Raw genomic sequence first — 17,846 nt, 5'->3', positions numbered from 1 at the left:
GAGTCAGGTGATGTAATGCATCTTTGAACGTGTTGGATTGTCCTCAGTGTTTCTAAGGTTCTTAAAGGAGCAGTGTAGTAACTAGACCCACGCTCCAAAAAAAATAGGGAGCATCATTTTGCCCTGTGTCAGAATTTCACGATTAGATTCAATGTCCTCAAAAATGCAACTTCGATTCTGTGTTGAAGAGACTATTGCAGTAGACGAGTCCCACTGAAGAGTCTGGCTCCATTCCGATTCAGATTACCTGCTCAGCATAGCGCATGTAGACCAACAGCATGCCAAACTGTTAGCATCTAGCCTGCATTTTGGAGGTGTTTACTTACCAATAGATTAACATTAGCCCTGCACACTGTACTACAGTAGTCCCACCATGCTGGTGTTCATACACCCACCGCCTCTGAACAAAACTTTATTCCCGAATGTTACCAATGGCTACCGTAAGCCATCTGAGAACACCAAACATGTACAGTAAATTAGCGAACTTTATAGTAACTCCTCTTTGCTAGAAGATAGATGCCTCCCTACACCTTCAGCCCTCGCACCAAGCTAACCTGTCCCAGACCATTCTGTCTAAAAGCTCCTTTATGCTAAACATTAGATACATATTCAGATACAGACAGGGGATTATATCTGTATTCTGTGTTCATTTCATCAGTATTTAGGCAGGTAGGGTTCATTTTCCAGGCCGTGGATGTTCATGTCCCGAATGTACTAAACCAAACCACAGCCTTTTTTCCAGTCGTAACAAAGTGTTTTTCATGCCTAACCCTAACCGTCACTGTTGGTAGACATAAATCGCACACTAGCAGTAGTTTTGGTGCCTTGCTGTCACCGAGCACTTCCGGTCCGTCCCCTTCTGGTGGTTTTCGTTCACTGCTTCCTAAGGTATCAAACAACTTTGTGTGCAGAACTTTTTGTAAGATATTGCATGGTCCTGTTCATGAGAATACGTTGCATTATTACAACCTCCTCCACAGTTGCTATGTTTGTTGTATGAAACTTTGACCTGGAGCTGACCTCTGGTAGATGAATTGCTTAACACCTATGCCAATGTAAAGAAGGAATGGAAGTATTTTCGACAGTGATGGTTATATTGTTTGAAGACATAAATATTTTCATACACAAAGGGAGCATAATTGAGCCATAACGCTACGGAACGCACACAGCTGATATCAACTCTCCAGAAAAAGTGAAACAAGCTGATACATCAAAGTACTTAATTCAATAAGTAACTGTTTTGACTACTGTGTCATTAACAGAACCCCAAGGTATAAACAAAAAGACAAGTAATAAACTAAAACGTACATTTACAAATGATGCCGTAGGTGATGCATTTTTCCGTAGAAGTTTGCTCAAAGAAATAGTTTAGCATAGGGTTACAGAGAATTAGATGAGAAGATCAATGCCTCTCATGTTGGTATGCTAAATACGCAGCTACAGGAGACGGTTAGCTTAGCTTGATATTAAGACGTTAAGCAGTAGGCCAACAAGTAGTCCAGCACATCACTTGTTTTACACTACTTCTTGAGCAGAATACACCAATGAAAAAACATGGAACTAGTGAGCTTTAAGTTCTAGTAGGAGGACTTTTTTTACCCTCTGGACAAGCCAGGCTAGCTACCTCGCCCCGTTTCCAGTGCTTGGGCTAAAATAAGCTAATCATGTTCTGGCTGTACTTTTTAGCACACGCACATTTGGCGTATTTCCCACAATTCCAAACAATTCCTTTAAAGTTGATGTAAAGAGTCTTCAAGTTTTTGAAGTCGCATAGACAGACGTTTTCTTACAGTTTAGCATTTAGCTGGTTGACAACTGTAACCACTTTTTTGGCTTATCAAAGGTCATGCAGTTTATACCCTGGGGTTTGTGTTCTGTTCCCTCAGGCCACCTCCTCTATTAATAATGTGACTGATGATTGGGCACTATGAATTGGTTGGGGATTAACTTTATACGACCTCTGTGCTACCTATTATTACTACTATGTATATGTATGAGAGAGGGAAAGACAGAGTAAGAGAGACGGAGCAAGAGAAAGAGTGAGACAAGAAAAAAAATGACACATACATTTAGGGACAATCGGAGAAGCCAATAGCATTATAGTTTTTGTGTCTGAGAGAATTAAAATATTGTTGCTAGTCTGCCCGTTTGACAATCAACATTTTAGGATTTCGTCAAAGTACCCTCCACTTGAGACTGTTTACAGTATATACACACTATCTTAGCTGATGATGAGTTTACAAGAATCACTTATTTTCACCAAGTATGACAAGCTGTTTGAACTCATGCTCACAATTCACTGTTGCATGTTTACGTAATAAAATGTAAATACAGCTTTGTCTAGATAGGACTGGCTTTGCAGGACATAGTAGTGCTGAAAGCTGTGCAAGAACAATAAGAAACTGTAAAAAGTCGAAAGCAGATAAACAATGCAGAATACACAGACAACATTTGCCAGACTGTTGCTACATGATGACTTGATATACTGTAGATTCATGGATAACCTCCCAGTGACTGCAGTAAAACTAGACCACAACCAAAGACACACTACCCCCTGGCCTTGCAGAGACACACACACACACACGCACACGCACACGCACACGCACACGCACACGCACACGCACACGCACACACACACACACACACACACACACACACACACACACACACACATATACACACACATCCAATTGTTTTTCATCCAGCTTGCACAAGCTCCCACCACAATATACTGTATTTACTGTAAGTGTGACACACAGTAGCCTACAGGTGACACTGAAACACAGTCGTATATGTGTGTGCAGCTGACCTGCAAATCGTGCAACTAACTGAAAATAATAGTAATTATTAGCTGCTTTGAACAATTACTTAAATCACTAGATAGTAATTTGCACATCTGAATACTTACAGCCCTGCTTACTAGACACCAGGGTCAAAGTAAAGTAAGTGAAAAAATCTTGTCAGACAGGAATTATTCAGCCTAAAACTTTCACATTCAAACATTGCGCCGAAATTAGTGGGTTACTATCAAATCCTCCTTTAAGAGTAGATTTAAACATGTAGAAACTCAATATATGATGTAAATTGCAAGAAAAAAAAGCTGAGATTCCATCAGTCTCAAAGCTATACTCCCACGCCTTTACAACTCTAGTTAAAAATCTCCAGCATCTGTTTCCCGTTACCTTGGAGATGTGGTTCCTTCAGTCTGTCGGGCTTGCAGCACACCGGCCCCATGTCTGAGTGAGCGGTGCAAGCTGGAGCTGAGACTGGCTCTGCCCTAAAGCTGAAGCATGAAGCTGCTCCTCCGACGCCACTGTGCCCGTTTGGAAGCAGATCAGTACGCAGGTAGCACTGACGGCCAGAACCTGCCAGTAAGGCATGCTCGATGCCAACGGAAACAAAACCCGTCAAACGAGTCCAACTTTCTGCCCTTCACTCATTTCTTCTGTTCATTCATTCACTCTTTTCTTCTCGTTACTTTCATTCAACAGTGTGGGCAGCAGGTCCATTCCCTCAGCCCCCCTGGGGAGAAGCAAATCCCTGAGGAGGAGTCTAACAAGGCTCTCTCTCTGTCTGTCTTTCTCTCTCTTTCTGTCTCTCCGACTTTGTGTGTGCTGTAGCAGGGAGATGGGCTGTCCTCCGATCTTTGCCAAACAAACTTGTACGCACGCACACATACACACACACACACACACACACACAGACAATGCCAATCAATCTCTGTGAGTTACATGCAGTGCAGACTTGGGATTCTTCACACTTGTTCCAGGATGTTACTGTAATGAAATAATGTAATGAATGGAATATTCTGTGCAAAATCAGTTTTGCCACTTTCTATCACTGATTAATAGCCTAAAAGTGACCCTGATGTTTACAGGAAGTGTGAGTGAGGCTCCATCTATTTCTTGAAAATACCACTTAAGCTACAGCTGATGCCTGCTTCGATAAAACTCTGTAGTCCACATTCTACATTTCAGCCACTTACTGAGAAACTGGTTTCTTTTAAGAATACAAGCTGAGACACGATAAACACATTCACCGTGGTTAAAGACATAAAGACATGTGCACGCTCCAGGCTCCATAGCTTCATCTGTACTTTTTATTAACAATCACAAGCTTTCTAAATATTAACCAAACAGAGACAGACTCTGCCTGAGGTTGTTGCTGGTTCTTGTTAAATAATCCACAGTGGAAATAAACTGTAGTTATTCCTATCAAATGTTGTGGCCACCGTACCTGAACAGACAAAGTCATACTGTCGTCCACCTATAAAAATTGTAAAACAATCCATGAAAGTCCTGCCTTCTCTGTTTGATTGACAGATAAACATCCCAGCCAAGATTACCAAACAACAAAGATGGAAGCTAAATTAAATACGTAAGAGCAAACTGTGATGTAAGATGCTGTTTCCTCCTTTTCCCCATGTTCATGCTAGGCTAAGCTATTACAGACATGAGAGTGGTATCAATCTTCTCATCTAACTCTGAATCATCTAAGAAAGCAAATAAGTGTGTTTCCCAAAATGTCGAACCATGTCCTTTAACAGAAGAACAAAGAAATCACTCTCTCCTGCATCCTTGTCTAAACGGAGGGCCACATGGGTTCTCCCAAAAATCATGTCCACATGATTACCGCAAAAACACATTGAAACAGTAACCGGAAAGCTATCTGACTGCAATGGCGCAGTGATCCCTTAAAAAAGTCCTGTTAGAACCAGGCACAGCACTACTTTGTCCGCCATTGCACAAAATGTCACCTCATGTCACGCCTCACAGAGCACACTGACATTAAAAACCAGAAAATTTGACACACCTGTCCACACATCAACACTGAAAACGGAGACTCTAAACAGCTTCACCCTGGCCGGAGTTTTACAAAAGATTCTTCTGTAACCTAAACGTTTGTGCATGGAAGAATGGCCAAAACGGATAAAAGCTACAAGCCCTAATTTGACATTTTTTAATTAAACCTCCCAATTTGTTCCTATTAGCATATTGCAAGGCTTTTTAAGGCTATGGATCAAAAGCTAGTTTTTAAATCAGACCCAACGAGCATTACCTTAACGGCCAGTACAGTTGTGTTAATACTACAGAGGGCAAAGATGGCAGTAACCATGGCATCTCTGATGTGGGCATGTTGCTGCTTCTTGGTAAAGCATTTCTAAAACAGAAAAATGTGTGTGTCTGTGCATGCATGGACTGCGTGCAAGTATGTGGACCCCCGAAACTGCTAGTCCACAATGATGAACTAGCAGAAGCCGTCACGTTTGCACAGGCACAGTGTGTTGTGTGTGCGCACGCTGTTTTCCAGATGGCTTAATTGCTTCACACTACAACAACAACAGAGGGCTTATAGCCTTGAGTCAGCCGTTAAATACAAAGAATATATTTAGATACACAATTATTTGCCCGTTTCCTTCAGGCTTTGAGATTAGCTCAATTCAGACTCTGGGCACATGACTGTTGATTCGGATTTGTTTTGGTGCACTGCCTGCTCCGTCTGGTGTACATACAGATACAAAAGCACGGTGGGAGTCCAATTTTTTATCTCTTGCATGCTAAACTGCTGTTATTTCATTCATATGCCAAGAGATAATTACAAGGAGTAGCAGGGTTTATATTTGTGCTTCTTACTGTACTGTACTGATCATCATCAGTTAGGATGAATTTCTTTCCCATGATGCCATGAGTCAATTAATGAGAAAGTCTGCTTCTATAAACATAGATATTACTGTATGTAATGCCATAGCCATGGATAAAGAATCACACTGTGCACAGGACATTTAACACTCACAGCGTTCAACAGTTTAAGTGTGTGTGTGTGTGTGTTAGTGTGTGTGTGTGTGTGTGTGTGTGTGTCATTCGCTCAGCTCCTGCTATCTGTCTTGTATCTACCTTTTGCAACAGGCCTAGGTATTCTATAGCTCCACAATAAACATGACCAATGGATTTACCCTGTGGTTGGACGCACACACACACACACACACACACACACACACACACACACACACACACACACACACACACACACACACACACACACACACACACACACACATACACACACACACACACACACACACACACACACACACACACACACACACACACACACACACACACACACACACACACACACACACACACACACACACATACACACACACAGAAAGAGAGAGAGAGTCTAACAAAAACAAAGCCCATCAGTCAATGACAGGACCCAGATGAACAGCCAAGGTCCCTGGGCTCCTTTGAAGGACAAGGCTACTATTACAGTGGACAAAGGAGTACTGAAAGTGAGAGAAACCCAGCAGCTTCTCTTCTGGGTTGCTCTGACCTCCAATTGAGGCTTTATCGGTCTGGGAGCCCTTACCTTTTATCAGTATTACTTCTCGTAATGTGTGGTTTTCTACTATTTGTATGGTTGCGAAGGTGAAGCTACTACTTTTATTGCCTGTTGGCCAGGCTTTTAAAGCACAATATTTACATAAGCATCTGTAGTTCTGCACTGATTATCATTCTTAAAGGCCTGTATGTAAATTATTAGAAAAGGTTACGCGGGAGGGCAATGTGAGCGTTCTTTCTATTTTTTTTCAGCCTTCCATTAAAACAAATACATTCTCCTTCTCTCCTGCATGTTTGTCTTTAGAGACCAATATACGCAAATGAGTCTGCATTCCAAATAACAGTCCTTATATCTTTAAACTAAGGATGCACAATATGGATTTTTTTCCAGCCCATTCACCCATAACCGTTAATTACATGCTTCTTGTGGCCGATACCAATTAGAGGACCAACCTTTTTGTGTCAAAGATGTTAATAACCTGTAGTTCATGCACACCTGATGGTAAGAAAGGCTTAAAGCCCCTACACACGATACACGGTAAAATGGCTTTGCGCCGGACATTCCATTCATTTCCTATGGAGGAGGCGTTAGCGCCCAAGGTAGCGGCAGCGCCCAAGGTAGCGGCAGCGCCCAAGGTAGCGGCAGCGCCCCAAGGTAGCGGCAGCGCCCAAGGTAGCCGTGCACACCGCTCAGAAATGCCTCTCACCTGCTGCTGCGAGTTGAACTTTGACCTAGTTTCCGCAGACCTTTCAAAAGCGCAACCAATGAGATAGAAGATAGATAGAGATAGAAGAGGTTTCCTAGGCAACCAAAGAGTGACATCAAGCTGGTTAAAAAAGATGGAGGAAAAATGTATTGTGTGTCCGAGTTTCCCCAAACTATTTAAGGTTATATTAAAGTCGTAAAAACGTTGATTTAGCCGTTTACTCGGTCTCTGCGCCCAGCCTCGCGGTGAGACCAGTGCAAAAAGCTGATCATGCAAAGGCCCCTTAAGATGTAGTGAGCAAAGATGGATGATTAATAACCTAAAAAAACATACAAAACAAAGGAAAGGGACTCTTCAAATGTTCATTTATTTTTTCTATTGAAGTACATTAAATAAATTCACATCTATCTATCTATCTATCTATCTATCTATCTATCTATCTATCTATCTATCTATCTATCTATCTATCTATCTATCTATCTATCTAACTATCTATCTATCTATCTATCTATCTATCTATCCACTGTTATCTCTGCTTTCCTTTTAGAAGTGGATAGAAGCATTTAAGAGCGGAAGACATAAGTGTTAAAGAGCATCAGTGCTTGTTGAGCTCAGTGCTGATTATTGTTTTGCCAGAGCTGGCTGAGATGTACTGTTTAGGAAAAAATTGGCTGCACTTGTGAAGAAAAGCCGCAGACATGACTGGACACCATAATGACTGTTTTTATAAATGGAAGGAAGCACTATTCTCTGTGTAGCCTTAAAATCCCGGAGTCTATTCATTTCATACAACAGGAGTAAGCTGATTACACAGTGGAGAAAGAGCAGAGTAAATTCTCCCCAAAGAGCCAACAAATCTAATATTTTGTGAACAGAAGATGCAGTCAGCATCACGTTGTTGAGCATGCGGAGAGAGCAGCCGTTTAAACCCTAGAGTTTCCATCGGGAAAAATGCATTAAAGGTCCTATAATGTAAAAATTGAGATTTCCATACCTTTTTAGAATATAAAGCAGGTGAAGGTATTATATAAATACTGTGAAATAAACAAAGGTCTCAATTCACAGAGGAATGCAAACAGCCCGTATTCAGAAATTTTGCCTTCATATGCGCGGTAAGGACTTTGTACTATATATAGGTAGGAAGTGGTGCTACGGTTACAGTCATTCCCTGGCTGGAATGATGGCGCAGAGACACTGACAGCACAGAAGATGGAAGACCAGGAAATGCTGACCAATCAGAGGGGACTGGGCTTTTTCAGGAGGAGGTCTTTTAAAGACAAGCGTTTCAGACAGAAGGTAAATACAGGTATATTGAGACAGACAGTATGAGAAAAATAAAGTGTTTTTTGAACATTAAATCATGTTAACATGTTCAGGTAGAAACCCAAAATACAAGTATGAACCTGAAAATCTGCATCATAGGGGGCCTTTAGATAAGTCTTAAACCTTTTAGTCTATATAGAAAACATATCTCTCCTGCCTCCTTCTCTTCATACCAGTCCCTTCTTTTTTTATCTCCACCTAACTGCTTTCCTCCGTGGGTCGTTGCATTTTTATCTGCCCTTCCCTCCCTCCTAGGGTGCTGGCCTGAAACTCGCAGGGGTTCTCACCCCTCTGCTATGTTGATCGGCCATAAACAGAACACACAGAGACTCACAGCCCCGTCGGCCATTCTAAACACAAGCAGAGACCTCCGAGCAAACACTCCCAGAATGACAGAGTGATATAGAGACCCAGAAGATTGTACTATACTACCGCTGAGCTCAGCAGTTTCATTGCAGGATGTGATTTTAAGATTAAACTAGAGTTCTGTTCCTGTTGAATAGAGGTGTCATGGCAACACCCCCTCAAATGCTTCCGTTGATGGAGCTTTTTTTTTTTTTCTTTATACTCCTCAACACTTGAAAACGTCACAGCACCGCAGATACTACTGTACATTTCAAGACATGTAAAAGTAAGTCTTGTATTGATGAGTGACCGTTCAGCAGCAGGAAAAAGCCTCTGTATGCGAGCAGTGAGGGCAACATGTGAAGCATGACGGCTCACTAACAGTGTGGAGATCTACAGGCACAAAGCAGCACAGGATGACGGAGTGGCTATTTTATTTCCTATTTATTTTAAGGTCATCTCACAGGAATTGACTTTCACAGCTAGAAATGTTACACTCGTACCTGACATGTCAGCAGCTCTGAGGCACTGCGATATGAGATAAGGACACAGACCACTGAAGCAACTACTCCTAAGCTAACAGTGCTCTCTGCTGTCTCAGTGCAGAACAGCAACCAGAGACCACATTTAATGATGCTGTCTGTTTAACACAGATCTGATGTTTTATTAAGGTAGTGCAGACACCACAGTTTGATTTCAGATCATGATCGCAAATCAAAGAACACAGGATATTTAATGTTTCTCGCCTTTATCTCACAATTCTCACACGATCTTGTGATATAATATTAAGTTGAATGTTTTTTAACCCTTAACAACCAGACACAAATCCAAATATTACACAGAGCCTCAATTGCAAAGCATAAAAATAAAAAACATACTTCCTCCAGGACAAAATGCTGTGGTGGACACTCAATGCTACCAGCTAGAGGTCACTAGTGGACTGTTAGTTAATCTAGAGATAACCAGACGATTTTTTCCCCCCATCAACCAATCGATTGGTTGAACAGTAGGTAGAATTTTGGTCGACCTGGATTCTCTTTGGCTGAATACATCCCTGCTCTATACCAGCAAGGATACCTCCCCATAGGTGTGCTTCTACTGTTATTGGATCAATCATGGTGTTACCTTTTTCCATCATTAGGCAAATGTGATTGGCCTGAAACCACACGGCCATTCACCAAACCCGTACATTTGTGAGTGATATGTATGTGTATGTGTTATTGGTTGTTTTATATAGTTCTTTCTAAGATTAGATTAGATTTTTTCATTTGTACCCGCAGGTTAATTTGGAGACATTTATACAAACAGTACAATAAATAAAAAACAGTAAAATCGCTACACAATTCGTCATCATCCCCATTATCATTCCATGGTGCCTCATAAAGTGCATTTAATATGTAAAGTGGCTACCCTCAAAGTGCACGGCATAAAGTGCATTAGTGGCACTCATCATCATATCATCATCAACAACACCACAACCGTCGTCAAGGGATCAACTAGTATTAAGATGTAGGACAGCTGCAGGGACAAAACTAGACCTGTGCCTTTTAGTTTGATCCTAGCAACAGTGTACCTGCGGCCAGATGGGAGGAGCAGGAAGTCCCTGTACAGGGGGTGAGGCCTGTCCCCTAAGAGGGAACCAGTGAGCCGCTGCAGCTGTCGTAGGGTGCACTCACACTGTCCATTCGTACTGTGCCCCGTGCTTTAGATTAGTTGTCCCCCCCTCCCTCTTCCCCCGCTAATTGCTTATACATCATCACCCCTGGGAGATTTAATTTTGTTTTTGAACGTTTCATCTGACCAAATCTGCAGTAAACAATTTTCTGCATCAAACCACCGCAAACCTTTCGGCAGCATCTTTTTAAATGTCCGTTGCGGGGAACAGACGCATATAAACAGAGATCAGGACCGCTGTCAATGCTTGCGCTCATGCTCATGCTCATACTGGGGCATCCGTGCTTTACTACAGTCCACCTGTCTCAACCGGGCGCAGCCGGCAAGCGTGCCGTGCTTGGACACGGTAAGGATGGACAGTGTGAGTGCGCCCTCATATACAGGCCAGGGCTGTGTCTCACTGATAGTCCTGCTAACCCATTTGGCGACCTTGATATGTTTACAGCGCATACTATAGCAACCAGAGTAGCATAAAAGTCCTTTATAGTGAATGATTTATTGATGTGGAGTGGATCAAGGTCGAGCAGTAAAGGTGATGAAGGAAGAGACACAGGAGGAGCAAGTGGAGCTCACCTGGTACAATCTCAAAAAGGTGTCTTCCTGGTTCGTCCGGATTAGCTGTGAGCTCGTTGACCTGGCATCCCTGCAGAGGTATACAGCCCTGAAACACAGAGAGAGGCATTCAAATACTGGCCTGAAATACATGTAAGGATGTCCCTGCTTCTTTACACTCCTCCCTGTCTATTTATTCTTGTTTCTTATTCTTTGAACAAGAAGATAAAGAAACACCAAAACATTCCACTTTTGATTTGACATGGTTTGTTTTTGACGGAAGAGAGTTTTTACTGCCGGAATAAATCTGGTGTTTTGTTCATTCACAGACACCCGGGGCCTCATTTATAAAGGTGGTGTACACACGGAAGAGGGTGCAGGCCACTTTCTAAGCAAACTTTGCGATTTATAAAAAGCAAACTTGACGGGGACTTGACACTCTGGAGAATTGAGAAACGGCTACACAAGAAACTGTGAAACTGAGACCATTGTGTAAAATAAATTGAAATATTGCCTCTCATTGATCATATGAAGAATTCACCAAAACCATTCTTACAAAAATGCACAAACAGCTGTTTGAATGATTCTCTCTGCAGTGGAAAAAAGCAGCAATAAGATGTAGGATCATAAATTCAAATAAGATATCTTCAAACATCTAAGAAAAAAACCCTCATAACTCCTAAATACGTATGTTCTCTAATTGTTAAACAATGCTTGCATGTTTTGGAGTTTATTCTAATAAATTATACGTTGAACAGGACAAATGTTTCCACACCGATGCTGTTATCGATGCTTCCGTCTGGCGCACAGTTTTAATATGGTTATCATATATCACAGTGTTTAATACAGTCTTTATTTGAATGGCTTTAGTTCGTTTTATTTTTGTTTTCAATGCGTTTGTTTTTAAGATTAGATTAGATTAATTCCCTTACCTGTAGCTTTTTAGATCCATCAAATCAAATGGATAGATATAAAAAGCATGCCAGCACACTGCGTAATGACACAAACTCGCTGATTTACTAACAAAAGAGGACAAGCGGCTTATGAGTTGGTTCTGCTGCCGTGTACTGTTCTCATGGTTCGTTTGGATCTTTGAGAACAGGGAAATAAAAAGGCACACGTGTCAGCAGTGTCCGGTTTCTCAAATGTTACGGTGCTGTTGACTGCACTCGTGTTGCTATAAGAGTTTTCCTTCATCTCTTTTTCCATTTCAGTCACAGTCCGACCTTCTGAGGCTGCATTAACTCTGTCCACAACATGTTTCCACTCTATGGCTTTATTGTCTTTAGTAATGCCCACAGTGTGACTCCAAACAGCAAGTTTCTTTCTTTTTTCCACCTCTCCAACAAGAACGTCAACTTCACAGTGATTGTCTTTTTTTTTGTTTTCCTCTCTGCGTTTCACATGATATCAGTATGAAAGAATATTAATTCAGGGCTTTCATTGACTATTTATAGGCATCTACGGGCGTGACATGAAGCTGCAAAATATGTGCTACATTTAGAGTTGATTGTGATTTATAAAGGGAGACTGGCGTGGTGTGTTCACACTGTTTTATAAATCCCAATATTTTTATGCACGTCCTATGTTTTGTCCATACACCACCTTTGAAGTGAATCCTACGCACAGTTTTATAAATGAGGGCCCTGATGTTGTTTTCTCTCAGTAAGACGAATTCTTACCATCTGGTAAGTTTATATGTTCAACATCTGTAACACATTTTATCAGCGGATCTGTGAAATGTCAAAGCTCCGGGAGATCTCCATTTATGACTGTGATAGATATGTTTGTAGATACAGTAATACAATAAAGACCACAAATGAAGACCTGTAGTTTAAATAAAATGATCATAATTAGATACTTCCCTCAAGATGTTCAGCCCTTAAATCACCTTCTGAATGTCATGCACGCCTTTTGGCTTTTCTTCTTCCCTCCCCCTTCTCTTCTACCGCTCCACTCTTAACCCCTCTAAAATTTTAAGCAGCTACTCCTGTGATTGAACAGGGACTCACACAGATTATCAGAATACATTATCCAGATCAATACCCATTTAGCCCTGAGAACTGAGGCCAAGTGAGCTGGGAAGAGATGCCAGCGTCTGTGGGTCTGCCCTCCTGGCATCCTCCATCAAACGGAGAGAGGAGTCTTCCAAAGCGCTTCAACCGGAGGGGGCCGGGCTGTCGCCAACATTAGTCGCCATGGCAACAAATGGAAGGGGTGGGAGCTGGGGATGGATGGAGCAAAGGGGCAGGGCAGGAACCAGGGGGGGGGGGGGCTCCCAAGGGTGCTATGTGCTCGGAATAACACGAGTAGCTGGCCGGGGATGAATGAATAAGGAGGCAACACGTCACCCGAGAACACAAATCACACAGTAAGACAGTTTAAGCTGTAAAATGTGGGCTAGATAACCTAGTTTGTCCTTTTCCACATCTTTCCTGGGCGACTTCTTAGTCAAGCAGGTTCACGTTTTGTCACAATCAATATATAATGCCTGCATGAGCTTTTAACAAGACACAAACAGATGTGGACACGCCCAGTTTAACCTGGTTTGCACATTAATGTCAATCATTGCCCGGCCAAGAACACCAGCCCGAACCCCTGAAGACTCATTCCTGCTTTGGCAGCGTCCTCCACCAGCGCACAAGCACACACAAGTATTACACACTGCTATTGACTGCGGTACCATCTGTGTAGGTCTTAAATTGAGGCACATAAACACCTCAGACACAAAACATGAAGCTCAAGTCAAGTGTTCCAACAGCTGGCTCCTCACAGACAAACCTGTGCTGATACTGGATCCAATTCAGAGCAGCAGCTGTAAACCACCGACAAAACCTGGACACACCAGACTCACTGCTCAGAAATAGCATCCTATGAGACATCGAACTGCAACCGGTACTTTTCAATCAGTGCGTTAACATGCACATCAGTTACCTGAAAATGGCCGTACCCCTGTTAAGGGAATAATCAGATTATTGAAGTTCCCCTTGTATACATGACCAGGGGTTGAATGGGAAAATGATGGGAGAAACTCGACCTCCAGTACAGAAGGTGGCACTCCATCAATATACAGCTGGTCAGAATACAGCTTTTTTCCGGTTCACCTTTGTCAAAAAAAATTAAAAATAAATGACAAGTGGGGGGAAAACGGCCGTTTACTTGCCATGGCCAAGTCCTCCCTCGGTTTAAAGGTAAAGCTCTTTTATTGTTGTTTTTTTCACATTGTTTTCGGCGCCGTTGCCTCCTGGTTTATTCTATTTCTGGGTTGAAAGCCACCGCCAGGAGTGGGGAAGGGGAGTTATAACCCCGCACATTCGGGGTCAGACAGTGGAATGAACTAAACAGAGGTCAAAAAATCAGCAAAACTGAGTGTCTTCAAAAAGAACTGTGTAAATTTGATTTGGAATCATTACAGAATGACCCAGGATGAAGGTTGATAAAGGTCAAAGGCAGGGGTCAGCAGACACTGTGTTGAGACGAAATGGGAGTAAAAACAAAAACCACTCGTACCCAAACAATAGCTGAGACTGAAAAGCACAGTGCGAGGCAAATGTGCGTAAGCAGAGTGTTTTTTGTCTCCTTTTTTTGTACAATTGAGAGATCACAAGTCACTACTGAAAATCTCAGCTGAGTCCTGTAAATCAAGACACTAAGAAGCTAGAGCTAGACTGCAGCTCTGATTACTACCTGCTGTTGAAACATGTCAAATGTCATAAGAAAAATAGCATGAAGATAATGTATTCTGTGGGTAACGGTGGCGGAACTAGATAAGCTTTTGCTTCTCCCGCTTTCCCTTTTGGTCATGTGAATTGTATGATTTAGACAATGTGTGATGATGATGGATCTAACTGACATGCCCGAAATAAAAAATAAATAAATGCACAGATGAGAAACCCGATATAACTCTGGGTAAGATGTTCACATGCAAGGGAACTCCGAGGTCTCCTAGGTCTAGGTCTGTTAACACGGGTATGAGAACTCCGATTTTACCTGGGGTATGTTGTTTACATGGTGTGTGAGAAACCGGAGTATTCCCTCAACCCGAATATAATCAGGTTTTTAAACTGCATCTGACTGAACCCCCCAAGTCTTTCCATCGACCACAAAACTTTGTTTACGTTGCCTTCAACAGCCCCAATTTCAATTTCATCAAGACTAAATTTTTTGGAATTTGTCTAAAATCAAAGGCCGTGGTTAAACTTGTCTTTTCATCGTGACTTTTGTGATCAGTTTGAAATCAGCTGTGTGTGGCAATAGTGGCATCCAAAATGTTTCTTGATGCAAGAGAGAGCCTTCTTTTGTCTTTATACTTTGTTTATTATGTAGAAGACATGAGAGACGTGCTTTGTTGAGGAGAGAGCAGCGGAGACGAGTAATTAACAGCTACCACGGTGCTAAAAGACAGCGGATCAGCTGTGCTCCAGCTGTTGTGGAAAGATGGTGCGAGACCTGCATTTGATAAAATTGCCCGGATTGTTCCCACATGCTGTCCCCGTGTCACTGAGATCCAAACTCAGCATGTGGTCCAGGCTGGAGATCCCAAATGCGAGCGTACAGGCTTGACAGTTAATGTTTCCTGGCGTGATCGGATGACAAAAGTTGCACTGAAAGAACAAGTGTAACCGCGGCCTTAATCCAAGGGACAGAGCTGGAAATGTTTTCCCTTTGTAGTTCCAAAAATAAATCCACATCTGGTGTACTGGAAATTATGTTTTTAGCTTTCTAGCTCTTGTTTTCACAGAGAAAGAACTGGGTGCTTAACATAAACCACCATTGCGCAATCCAACTAAAATTCCATCAACAGATAATTGGAGGGAAATACGCCATAGTCCTGCCCATAGTCCTGTTTGATTGACAGTCGTTAGCATTAAAGATGGAGGTAAAACATGTCTAGCTTTGAGAAAAACATTTTATCTTGTGTGTAACGAATTGCAGCTGGAGACTCATTTTTGTATTCGGAGCACTAATCATCCTCTCCACCTCCACCTCCACCTCCACCACTATCACCAACATGTATATGTCTGTTGTCCGAAGTAGAAATCGATTGTCCGATAAGTGAAGTCCATTTGTTCTGCAGTGGATTTATCCCCTCATGGTGAAAAGGAAAAGAAAACCCACAGAGATCCTGTGTCAGTATTGCCTTCCTTTCAACCAATTATCACATCTTTTCATCTCCAGAGGGGGGATGGTCTTATTCTGCTGTTGCAATTTGCCTACATACCCCCCGCTATCTACCCATCCCCCCCCCCCACACACACACACACACACACACCACTCCCACTCCCACCTATCGATTAGAAGATGAGAAGTAGGAAAAAGGCCAGAGTGACACTTTCTCACACATCGTGGGGGAAGATCTCTGTGTGTGTGTGTGTGTGTGTGGTGGTGGTGGTGGGGGGGGGCATAGGTGTGCATTCATCTGAATTTATATGTGTGTGTGTGCATTCATCCATGTGTGGGCCTTGAATCCACTGGGAGTTGCGAATCAATATAGGCCGGATGGGTATTGGCAAGCTCTGATTAAAGACAGTCTGTCCAATCCTTCAGTCAAGTTGTTCCCCACACAACGGAGACTACGAGGAGGAGACCACATCATTCTGTGTGTACATCGTATGAGTGTGTGCGGAAAAAAGAAGACAGCGATGACGACGGCTGCTGCCTACATCAAATGAACAGCCGCCACGCAGAGTGAAGACGAAATAAATCAATAAACATGTCAGGATTTCAGCCACAAATGTAAAGCGATCATTATGTGTGTGTGTGTGTCACAGACCTGCCCCTTCTGTCTTCTGTTGTTGGATTACATCATCGCCTCATGTTACGAGTATGTAAGCCTGTCACCTGTAAGATCCATCCCAACATTGTTAATGTGACCAGGTCATAGGTCAGCTATTGCAATGAACTTCGATGACAATCATCTTGGGGAAAATGTGAGTCATCAGCTGGAAAAAACGACGTCCATCGCTGAAGAAGCAATGGGATTGATTAAAGATATTTTTATGATAGAGTTCTAATGGAGGAGGAAACCAGGCATCACAGGCTGCTCTTCTGTTTCTACTAATGCACTACGATGTCCTGTGAGTGTGGCCAGTCATCATTACCACTCTGTGTTTCCATTGTTCCCACAAATAAAGCGCGTCGGGGAGAGCACGGTGAGTTGAGCCAGTTTTTTACTCGAGGCGTCTTTAAAGCGAGGGCATGCCAGTAATGTCTCCAACTACAATATCGACATGCATTTCAGGATGAGGTGCAAATTTGGGAATCATCACTTTGGATCTAAATAAATCATCACTTTGGATCTAAGTTTTCAAAATTTGATTTTCCTCATAAAGTTGTTTCTAAGGGAGAGGATAAGCCACATTTTAATGTGCTGAACCAGGGAAGCTTAAAGCTGTTTGAAGTTACATTTCTAGTCAGTTAAGGTCATAGTCCTAGTCGTTTTGTTGACATTTCCTGAAAAATAATCATCAATATTCCCTGTTTTTACAAATGCACATTTGGACGAACCTGCTTTTTTCTATCTGATCCAGCTGTCATGATGTTTTTTGGTCTAATATTCAAAATGTCTCAATCAATTTTGGTGATAAAATGTAAGAACACTTTGGGCAATTACAGAGCAATAATACAATAATAATTATATAACAATCAATCTAACCACTGACTCCACTTCCCCCAGGAATTTGCTTTCCACTTATTCTATTGGCCTCTCTCCATCACAGGGTGAGTAAAACGGATGACTCTTTACAAAGTCACTGTTTCAATCTTTCAATTTTTATTTTTTTTGGTGCATTGTTATAGTCTGTTTAAACTGATCATACAGCTACTCAAAAAGGATACTGCATGCTAATAGATAAAGGAGTGGTGGGTTCCTCAGATATGCAGTGTTCTAAGCAGACCGGAT

General features: G+C 42.1%; 1 protein-coding gene across 1 annotated transcript in view; it reads right to left on the bottom strand.

The window, feature by feature from the left end:
• arhgap22b (Rho GTPase activating protein 22b) overlaps positions 1–17,846 on the bottom strand; it is a gene marked incomplete at its 3' end in the record, with an annotated part of 43,700 nt that overhangs the window by 11,992 nt on the left and 13,862 nt on the right. The window contains exon 3 of the mRNA XM_083932186.1: positions 10,967–11,054. Within this exon, the coding sequence (XP_083788312.1) occupies positions 10,967–11,054 (88 nt within the window). The remainder of the gene's footprint in view (positions 1–10,966; positions 11,055–17,846) is intronic.

This window comes from Echiichthys vipera (assembly GCF_963691815.1).
Source record: "Echiichthys vipera genome assembly, chromosome: 18".
NCBI classification, from domain to species: Eukaryota; Metazoa; Chordata; class Actinopteri; order Perciformes; family Trachinidae; genus Echiichthys; species Echiichthys vipera.
The sequence above is the reverse complement of the archived record's forward strand: the minus strand, read 5'-3'. Positions and strand labels throughout refer to the sequence as shown.